Raw genomic sequence first — 11,022 nt, 5'->3', positions numbered from 1 at the left:
TATCATGTATATCTTGAGGCTAATTTTTATGGTATGGTAAGAGTCTCATAAAGATGGATTAAGAAAGTGAATAGTGAAACTTAAGTAAATTTTTAGTATGTGGTTGAAGTATTGATTAGTATTTTACACATAAACAACAACAACAAACAATACTTCTGTTACAGTTAGACCAGTTCATAAGTGTTTATGTAAGTGTAAGTGTTTGTCTGTTTTGTTTTGGTTATTTTTTAGAATTTCAGCTTCTCATTGCTCTGTAGTTTTAGGCTTTGTGGATGATTTGTAGATATAATTTGTTAACTAAAAAGAATGGGTTTATATGCAGTGCTTAGCATTGCATACATTAATTCTGTTATTGCTGTCATTTTTGAGAGCAGCCATGGAGAAAATTTAGCCATCATTTAGCCATCTGTCTCAATTAAGGCAGACGACAAAGCACCAGATTTAAATGCTATTTTGTCAAGGTGTTGAGTTTCTTGGTTAAGTGAGTACAAAGGTGAGGTTAATTAGTAGCATTTGATAGATCATTTTTATTATTGTCTAAACTTTGGGTGTGTCCAACAGACATGGACCTCAAACATCATGTTGTTTATTGAAAGTACGCTGTTACTTATATAAGCAATCAGACAAGCTACGTTTCACGTACATGCACAAAAGTTGGTACACACATGTAACACACCAATATCTACAAAAAAGTATCTTGGTATGAAATTTTAATTCCAACAGAAAGTCGGTTATTTAATAGTAGTATCTGAAAATAATTGTGTAACAATGGAGATAAAGGTCATTATATTTGAATGTTAATTGGTTTTTAATTGTTTATAAAGTCTTTTACTACATTTATATTTACATATACCTAATGTAATGCATTTTTTTGTCTTTTAGAATGGTGTTTAAAAAGTATTCATGTGTTTTTCTCTTTGTTGTAGATGCCTCGTAAGAAGGGATTTCGTATGCGGCGCACACAAAGATGCATCAAAAGTAAGAGCGATGCTAATGTATGCATATGTTCAGAAAAATTGCCACTGTCTGTTGTTGCTGGGACAGATGTTAGGGCTTCCAGATTAAGCGATGATACATTGATTGGATGTTGTGTTGTGGCTGGAATCAAAAATGTGATTTCTCCTGTATGTACATGGACACAGAGAGATATTGATGACATATATGTAGAAGGCAGCAAACTAACACAAAATGTAATCATGTCACGTCAGAAAAGAGAATGTAAACAGAAAGAGTTGTGTAAGTTGATTGAACAGCACAATGTGTTTGGAAGGAAGTGGAATGTAAAAATTGGTTTACCAGTATACAAAGATTTTGAACTGCTGCAAGTGGAGACCGTGCTGTATGAAATGCTGCAAGAATATTTGTTGAGGGATGGAATGTGTTTGCTAAACCTTCAGAGTGCAGTTATTGCCATTATTCACCACAACAATTATTTTGCAGTGGTTGATTTCGGAAAACGTAATATGTTTGGGTTGGCTTCTGATACTGGCACGTCTGTGGTTGTTTTCAACACATGTTTTAATGATCTTATCGTTCATATCATGAATCTAAGGAAGTCTTTAGATGCACAATGGTATGCCATTAGTAGAATTTCTGTAAAGACATATCACCAAGATCATGCTTGTGGTAGAGAGTTTCCAGACAACGAAATTGACATCAAAGGTGTTCATGAGTTTGGCAATATAGGCACTGAAGTTGCAGCTGAGTTTGAGGATAGTACTTCTGTTAGACTCGAAAACAGTGTAAGAGGATCCTTTCATCAGGGGAATAACCAGTTTAAATACAGAGGTGTCCAATGTATGGCAATAGGTTTAGTAAGCCTGGCAAAACATACAGTTGATAGTGCATTCTCGTGGCAGACCAAAGACCTTGACAGAGTTGTTGTTTTAGGTGACAAGTTGTACACAGCTTTGCGAGACACTAATAAGATTAAACACAAATCCAAATTGTTGGCCATTCCTGATTTGCCAAAAGAATCAGTTATTGATGGAGAAAGTTTTTTGTTTGAATATGGTGAGTTTGTCAGTGGTAATATAGATGTGGTTGAAGGTGAATTAATTGAGAGTGGTTTTTACAGCAGTCTTTCTGCTGGACTGGAAAAAATGTTTGCACAGTATGACTTATGTCTTTTAACTTTGTGTAGTAGTACATGTGCAATCATATCTCACAATGGACAGTATGCTCTGATTGACTCTCATGCACGAAGTGCTCTTGGCATGGTTGATGGAAATGGAAGAAGTGTTGTCCTATATTTTTCTTCTGTAAAAGATTTGCATAATCACATTTGCCTTTTAGCTAAAGGGCTCAGTGTGAATGAAAAACCTTTCGAAATAACTGGTATCTCTGCCACTATTACAACTGTGAAACCTACACAGCACAATGCATCAGAAATTAAAGATGAGAAACGTACAACAAGTTTAACATTAACAGAGAGCTGCAAAGACTCTGTCAAGACATTTGAATTTGATTTTGATAAGGATACTTCAAAGGATTTGCCAACCAATAATGATGCAAGAAATAAGCGTAAAATTTCAGTAAGTAGTTGTACTTCAAAGAAGCAAAAAAGATATGATGTTACTGAAGTTATTTCAGATGTAGAATTTGTTAGTGATGTAAAAAATAATAACATGATGTTTAGTCCTGTTTGTAAACAGGTTTGTCAAGCTTTGTGTACTCATTTAAATGTGGAATACGAAAAAGTTAATGTTCCAATATTGACACACGTTGGTTTGTTAGGAGTTCCTTGCAAAAATGAGAAAATAATTGCTGATGGAAACTGTTTTTTCCGAGCCATCTCTCAAGCTGTAAGTGGTACACAAAAGCATCACAGAAAAATACGACTAGTTGTTGTGAAACATTTGGAAAAGAATGCTGAAAAATATCAAAACATTTTGAGAAGAGAGTATTCTTCAGTATCAGAGTACATTAACAAATCTAAAATGAGATATGTTAATAACTGGGCGACAGAAGTTGAAATACAAGCAACAGCTGATTATTTAGGAATTGATATTTTCACATTTTATGATGGTCGTTGGTTAAAATACAGGTGCAACGATAAGTTTTTGTCAAAACAAAGCATCTACTTAGAAAATTGCCATGGAAATCATTATGAGACTGTAGTTTGTGTTAATAAGCCGGAACTACAGAGTTGTTATGGCTACTGCAAAATCAGTGCATCTTTGATTGAAGGGTGTGATTTTAGAGCAAACTCTAAGAAGGTAAAGAATTTTGTGACTTTGGAAAACACTAATCAGCTTATTACTGAGCAAATGCAGTTTAAGACTGAACAACAGCATCATAGTATGCTAAAAACAATGGACAATGACACATCTTGTGAAGAAAGAATGGTTAGAGATCGAGATTTTAAAGTTGTGGAAAATGAAGCTCAAATGACATTCACATATAGACCTCTATCTATGGAAGTTGCACAAACATTATGCAAAAAAAATAATTTAAATTTTGAAAGAGACAATATACAAGTACCCACTGTTCATGGATCTTTAGGGGCTGTTTGTAAGACAGATAAAGTAGTAAAGGATGACAATAGTTTTTTTAGAGCAATTGCACAAATAATTAGCGGTTGTGAAAAAAATCATCGAAAAATAAGACTTGCTGTTGTGAAATATATGAAAAATCACAGTGAAGAACACTTGAAGTTAGTAGGTAAAGAATTTGCTTCTATCTCGGAATACATTTCAAAGTCACAGATGCAATATGTTGGATATTGTGCTTCAGACGTAGAATTTCAAGGAACAGCAAATACTTTAGGAGTGGATCTATATATATGTAATGAGGGAAAATGGGTAAAATATAGTTGCATGAGTACTGAGGTGGAAAGTGATGGAATTTATTTAAAACATTGTGAGAATAATCATTTTGAACCAGTAATTTGTGTGCAGCATGTTGATAAGAACATTTGCTTTAATTTGTGCAAAGGGGTTAATTTGCCTGAGATTAAGAATATGTGTAGAAAGAATTCAAAAAGACAGACAGAACTTACTGCAAATATTTCTTTTTCAAAAAGCAATTATTGTTATTCTAAGTACTATAAAAGTAAATTGTCATTACAAAAAAACATTAAATATCAGGAAAATTTGTTTTATCAGGAAAAGAAAAAGTATGCTTTTAAGTGGAAGTATCAACAAGATGAGTTGTATAAGGAAACGAAAAAGGACAGCAGCAAAAAAAAGTATCGAGATAACCTTTTACACAAGAAAAAGGTAAAGGACATGAGCAAAATTAAGTATCGAGATAACCTTTTACACAAGAAAAAGGTAAAGGACATGAGCAAAATTAAGTATCGAGATAACCTTTTACACAAGAAAAAGGTAAAGGACATGAGCAAATTAAAATATTGGGAAAATACATTACACAGGAAAAAGGTAAAGGAAATGAGTAAAAGTAAGTATCAAGAGAATTTACTGTATAAGGAAAAAGTTATGGACATGAGCAAAACGAAGTATCGGGAAAATATTTTACACAGAAAAAAGGTAAAGGAAATGAGTAAAAGAAAATATAGGTTAAATCACTTGCATAGACAGAAAGTAAAGGCTATTAGTAGAAGAAAGTATCATGGAAACCCTGAGCATAAGAAACGTGTTAAAGCAGGTATGAAACTGAAAAGGCAACGAATTAACATAAAAGCAGAACAGTTTGATTTTGTCATGCAGCGTTTTTTGGATTTGGTAAAAGATGGACCAGATTTTGTGTGTTGTGTTTGCCAAAGATTGTTGTTTAGACATCAGGTTTTAAATTGTAATAGAGATTATTATAACAGAAAAACATTAACTTCGATTTTTGATAAATGTGTAACTGAAGAATATTTACACAAATGTGATGAAACCTGTGTAATGCCATGCCAGTGGCTAGATACACCCAGGAGCAAGTTGTGGATTTGTTATACATGCCATTATAAGATTAACAAAGGTGAAATACCACCTGAGTGTGCATCAAATAATTTGAAAGTTCTTCCCATTCCACCAGAATTGTCATGTTTGAATAGCATAGAGCAACATTTGATAGCATTGCATATACCGTTTATGAAAATGTTAGCATTACCTAAAGGGGGGCAAAATGGAGTACATGGACCCGTTACCTGTGTACCAGCAAATATTGTGCAAACATCTAATTTGTTGCCTCTTGCTAGCATGGAAGGATCTTTGTTGCCTGTAAAACTGAAGCGTAAGTTAACTTATAAAGGCTATTATAAATATCAGTTTGTTGATACTATGCACATAAGAAAAGCATTAAAATGTTTAAAACAGATTAATGTGCATTACAAGGATGTGGACTTTAATGAAGTTTGGCTAAATGAGTTTTGTAGGGAACAAGATAATGACATTTTAGAAAAGGAGAGAGATGGACATGCAGAAACTGGTGAAGCATCTGTAGATGTTGGTGAAGATGAACTTTTACATGACAGACAGCAACATTGCATGTTTCAAGACACATGTCTCATGCCTGTTGACATTGGCCAGGAAGCGTTAGATCAGTATTTTGATGATATAATGAATTTGGCACCAGCCGAAGGGAATAATCCAGTCAAGTTGCTTTCTGATTTAGCAAATGAGGCAAAATGCTTCCCAGTGTTATTTCCACAGGGATGTAATACATACCATGAATATCGGGACAAACGTTTGACATTGTCAAGGTATTTTAACAATCGAATTTTACATGCGGATGGTAGGTTTGCACAAAATGTTGAATATATTTTTTTTGCTCAGTACATGTCTGAAATTGAACAGGTTGTGTCAAATGTATCAATTGCATTGCGCAAAGGAAAAAGTGGTTATGTGTCTCAAAAAGTTAACGATAATGTATTGAAAAATGAAGAGTCTTTAAAGAGACTGCTGGAATTTGACGATGGATTTCGATTCCTTAAACCTATTCGTGGTACCCCAGCTTTTTGGCAGACAGCACAACGTGACCTACTAGCTTGTGTACGTCAGCTTGGTATCCCTACTTGGTTTTGTTCATTTTCTTCTGCAGACATGCGATGGAAAAATCTTCTTTTTAGTATTCTGAAACAGGAAGGGAGAACACAGACAATTGAAGAACTACAATGGGCAGACAGGTGTGAGCTATTGCGACGTAATCCTGTCACTGCAGCGAGAATGTTTGATTTTAGGTGGCATTGTTTTTTAAGAGAGGTACTTATGTCTTCATCCCATCCAATAGGTAAAATTAAGGATTATTTTTATCGTGTTGAATTTCAGCAACGTGGTTCACCCCATGTCCATTGCTTGTTTTGGATTGAGAATGCTCCAGTAATTGATAAAAACACAGATGAAGAGGTCATTCAATTTATTGATAAATATGTAACTTGTGAATTACCATTACAGGATGATTCATTATTGGACATTGTTACATCTGTGCAGAAGCATTCAAAAAGACATTCCAAAACTTGTAAAAAGAAAAAAACTGTTTGCCGTTTTAATTTTCCCAGGCCAGTATCTACTCAAACATTTATATGTCGAGGTAAAAATGATACAACAAAACCATGTAAGTGTCAGGTAGATAATATGGATAATGTAACCAAAGAATGTGCTTGTTTAAATCAAGGTCTGACAGGTTTTAAAATGAACAGGGAAAAAGCTGGTGAGATTTTGTCAGCCATGAAAAAGGCTCTTTCAGATGAAAATTGCAGTTATAACAGTGTGGAACATTTGTTTAAACATTTAGGTATAAATCAATCAATGTTTGAGCTTGCATATAAATCCTTTACTCGAAATACGCAAGTTGTATTGAAAAGACAGGTCAATGAGGTTTGGGTCAATCAATATAGCAAGCCGCTGTTAAAATGCTGGAATGCAAATTTAGACATCCAGTATGTTGTTGATGCATATGCATGTGTGGTCTATATAATTTCTTACATATCAAAGTCAGAAAGGGAGATAGGATTGTTGTTAAGTAATGCACAAAGAGAAGCACGTAAAGAGGGAAATGTTAGTGCAAAAGAGGCACTGAAAAATCTAGGTAGTGTTTATTTACATAACAGAGATGTATGTGCTCAAGAATCTGTGTATAGGTTAACAAATATGCATCTAAAGGAGTGTTCAAGAAAAGTTGTGTTTGTGCCAACAGGAGACAATGTAATCAAAATGAGTCTACCTTTAAATGTGTTAAGGCAAAAAGCAACATCAAACAACCTTAGCACAGAAAACATGTGGATGACTAGTATTGTAGATCGCTATAAAAACAGACCAAATGATTTAAGCGATTTGTGTATGGCAACATTTGCATCAGAATATCGTATTTTAAGTAAAAATGAAAAATCTCAGAATCCTCTTCAATTAAATAATGGTTGTGGCTTTATCACAAAAAGAACACGAACAAAACCAGCAGTTGTCCGTTATGTGCGCTTTTCTGAGGAAAAAAATCCAGAACAATTTTATCAAAGTATTCTGCAGTTGTTTTTACCATACCATGTAGATATGCAGCTAAAACCTCCTAATTGTGAAACATTTGAACAGTTCTATAAGAATGGACATGTGACATTTAGTGATGGCTCTAGACATTCAGTCAAGTCAGTTGTTGATTTAAATAGAAGGAACTTTGAAATGGAGGCAGATGAATTAGATAATATCCAACAAGCAATTGACAGTAATGGTGCAATAGAAGATGGCTGGTGTGACCTGTGCCCAGAGCAGGAGTTAGAGCGTTTAATTTGTGCAGAGGAAATGAAAGAGAATAATCAGCAAGTGGAAGAACAAGAAAGAAATATTCCAGATTTAACTGCAAGTAATGAAAAAGTTGCACATTTGGAGAAGAAAAATAATATAATGTGTAGAAGTGATGGTCTGACCTTAATAAGATCTTTGAATGATACACAGTTATCTATTTTTTATCAGATTCGACAATGGTGCTTAGATAAGATAATGGGGAAAAATCCAAGTCCATTACATATATTTATTACTGGTGGTGCTGGAACAGGAAAAAGCCATTTAATAAAAGCTATTCAATATGAAGCAATGAGGTTACTATCAACAGTGTGTCGTCATCCTGACAATACTTGTGTTTTATTAGCTGCTCCAACAGGAATCGCAGCATACAATCTGAATTCAAGAACTCTCCATAACACACTCAGCATTGGAAAAGATGTTCGCTTACCATATATACCTTTGGGTGAAGAAAAGCTCAATTGTTTGCGAGCTAAATATATTGATCTGCAAATTTTTATAATTGATGAAATATCCATGGTTGATCACAATCTATTTGCATATATTCATGGTAGGCTAAGACAGATTAAACAAACTGGTGACTTTTCTCCCTTCGGAAATGTAAGTATAATTGCTGTTGGAGATTTCTTTCAGTTGCCTCCAGTTAAAGGGAAACCCCTGTATGTTGATGACGTACTAGGTATTAACCTATGGTCTAAACTGTTTTCAGTTGTTGAATTAAAAACCATAGTTAGGCAAAAAGACAATCAATTTGCAGAGTTACTAAATAGACTACGGATTCGTACAAAACTGACCCCAATATTAAACAGTGACATAGATTTATTAAAAAAATGTGAAACCGGTGAAGTCAGCTCAGCTTTACATATATTTCCCACTAACAGACAAGTAAATGAGCATAATGTGCAGCAACTAATTAAAATTTGCCCTGAATATGTTGAGATAAATGCTCAAGATTTTGTAAATAATAACAAGACAGGAAAACTTGAATTGAAAAGTGGTCATCATGCAAAAACATATAATACTTGTCTAGATGAAACACTGCTCTTAGGGAAAGGTGCTCGTGTAATGTTGTGTAAAAATGTAGACGTAATGGATGGCCTGGTTAATGGGGTGTGTGGCACAGTAACGCACATAGTTTTTCTTAACAATGAACACAAGTTCCCTCAAACCATATATGTCAAATTTGATGACAATCAGGTTGGTGCACAAAGAAGAAAATGTTGTGCATATGCTTCATCAGTTGAAATGGGTTCTACAGGTATCAAACCAGAAGAGGAAAAAGTTAATAATAAAGGGGGGTTGCGACGACAATTTCCACTAAAACTTGCTTGGGCTTGTACAGTACATAAAGTACAAGGAATAACCGTTGATAAAGCAGTAATTTCCCTAAAAAAGATATTTGCACCTGGACAGGCATATGTGGCTTTAAGCCGTGTTAAAAGTTTGTCTGGTTTGATTATTCAAGACTTTGAAGAGAAGGCTATATATTGTAAAGACAGCATTAGTAATGCAACTCAAAGCATGCCCAGATTTTTTGTTAGAAATTTACCAGACTACAAAGTGAATACACAAACATTTAGTGTATTTTTGATGAATGTGCAAAATTTAACACACCATTTAGCAGACTTGGTTTTGCATACTGACCATTTGCAGCCTAACTGCATTGCTGTCACTGAAACATGGTTGCCTGCAGATATCTCATTAGAAACAATACATATTGATGGATATAGTTTTCATAGTCAACCACGAAGTTTATCTTACAGTACTAGTAACCCAACATTAACTGAATTACAAGCTCAACAACATGGTGGTGTTGGCATGTATAGTTCAAACAGTTTGGCATATAATGTTGTCGAGGTACCAAATGTCAATATAGAATGTTTAGTTTGCAATTACACAGAACACAATATATTAATAGCAGTTATTTATCGGCCACCTTCATATCCTATTTCTTTGTTTAAAGGAAATCTAGACAAACTGTTTAATTTTCTAGAACCCTTAAGTAATACAATTGCTGTCATTGGAGATTTCAATGATAATATTTTAAACTCTTCAACAATCTGCAATTTTATAACAAACAGAGGCTTTGTTCAACATGTCACACAAACCACAACAGAAAAGGGCACATTAATCGATCATGTATATGTAAAAACAACCCATTATACCATGAAATCAACAGTGATTCCAACGTATTTCAGTGACCATGAGGGTATATTATGTTCTTTTACATGCAATACTATTAACACTAATGAGGAGGCATTTGGCCAGTTGTAGTTTGTAACTGTTCAGCTTTGTTTGGCAAATGAGTTTGAGATTCAATGAGCATCCTAGTGGATACTTTATCTCTACTGAGCCAAATATTGCTGTATTGTCGTGACTGTTCACTGCAAGGTACAGGTTGTATTCATATTTATTATAATTAATTTACATTTGCACTAATAGCATAGTTACATACAGTAGGTAAACGAAATAAATCAATATTTTTTGTTGATATTTTTTGTTATTTTACATGCAATACTATTAACACTAATAAGGAGGCATATGGCCAGTTGTAGTTTGTAATTGTGGTTGTAACTGTTCAGCTTTATTTGGCAAATGAGTTTGAGATTCAATGAGCATCCTAGTGGATACTTTATCTCTACTGAGCCAAATATTGCTGCATTGCCGTGATTGTTCACTGCAAGGTAGATATCCAAGTGTAACATATTAAACAAATTTGCTAGACAAAGTAAATGGAAAGAGAATTTACATCCTTGTAGTACAACTGTGACTTTCAAAATAATGGTTTCTTTTCCTGCATTGCAACAACATTTACATTTTAGATTTGAATTCAAAATTGTTCTATTATAATTAATTTACATTTGCACTAATAGCATAGTTATATACAGTAGGTAAACAAAATAAATCAGTAATTATATGATTGACAGAAATTAATTTGTTGTACCAGTGTTCTTAACACATTGTCTTAAAATTTTTTAGTACAATCAGATCAATATGAACAGTGAAATATAACATTGTATATAAATAGTTTATAAATAGTTATAATATATTATATAATATATAATATATTATATATAATATTTATAATAGTTATTTTGCTACAAATATATTCTCATATTTACATTTTGCTGAAACAGACATTCACACATTAATTTTGTACACCATTGGGAACAAAGAACACATTACAACTTAAATCTTATGTCTGTTAAAATTATGAAGCATCACATAAATTACTTATTTTCAAAACATTGACAGATAATAACCTTTTCTTACACTTAAACATTAATAAAATATAATAACACTTAATACAGTGATCAAAGGGATCATTTTAATATTTACCTAT

The 11,022-nt window shown here is 33.5% G+C and overlaps 1 protein-coding gene across 1 annotated transcript; it reads left to right on the top strand.

Annotated features, from left to right (window-relative positions):
- The first annotated feature begins 1,196 nt into the window (after positions 1-1,196).
- Positions 1,197-9,953, top strand: LOC113097468 (uncharacterized). Its single transcript, XM_026262695.1, has 4 exons — positions 1,197-2,049; positions 2,296-2,534; positions 4,107-4,328; positions 5,283-9,953. Exons 1-4 carry the CDS (start codon positions 1,197-1,199, stop codon positions 9,951-9,953), a joined length of 5,985 nt encoding a protein of 1,994 aa, XP_026118480.1.
- Positions 9,954-11,022: the final 1,069 nt, after the last annotated feature.

This window comes from Carassius auratus, unplaced genomic scaffold, assembly GCF_003368295.1.
Source record: "Carassius auratus strain Wakin unplaced genomic scaffold, ASM336829v1 scaf_tig00216285, whole genome shotgun sequence".
Classification (NCBI taxonomy): domain Eukaryota; kingdom Metazoa; phylum Chordata; class Actinopteri; order Cypriniformes; family Cyprinidae; genus Carassius; species Carassius auratus.
Note: the sequence above shows the minus strand (reverse complement) of the source record. Positions and strands in the feature narration are given on the sequence as shown.

Excerpts from the sequence above, each read along its gene's own strand:
- LOC113097468 (XM_026262695.1), top strand. The coding sequence starts at position 1,197 with ATGTCACGTCAGAAAAGAGAATGTAAACAGAAAGAGTTGTGTAAGTTG. Across the intron at positions 2,535-4,106 it reads GAAATAAGCGTAAAATTTCA|GAAAAGAAAAAGTATGCTTT; the intron begins GTAAGTAGTTGT and ends TTGTTTTATCAG. Across the intron at positions 4,329-5,282 it reads ACCTTTTACACAAGAAAAAG|GATGTGGACTTTAATGAAGT; the intron begins GTAAAGGACATG and ends GTGCATTACAAG.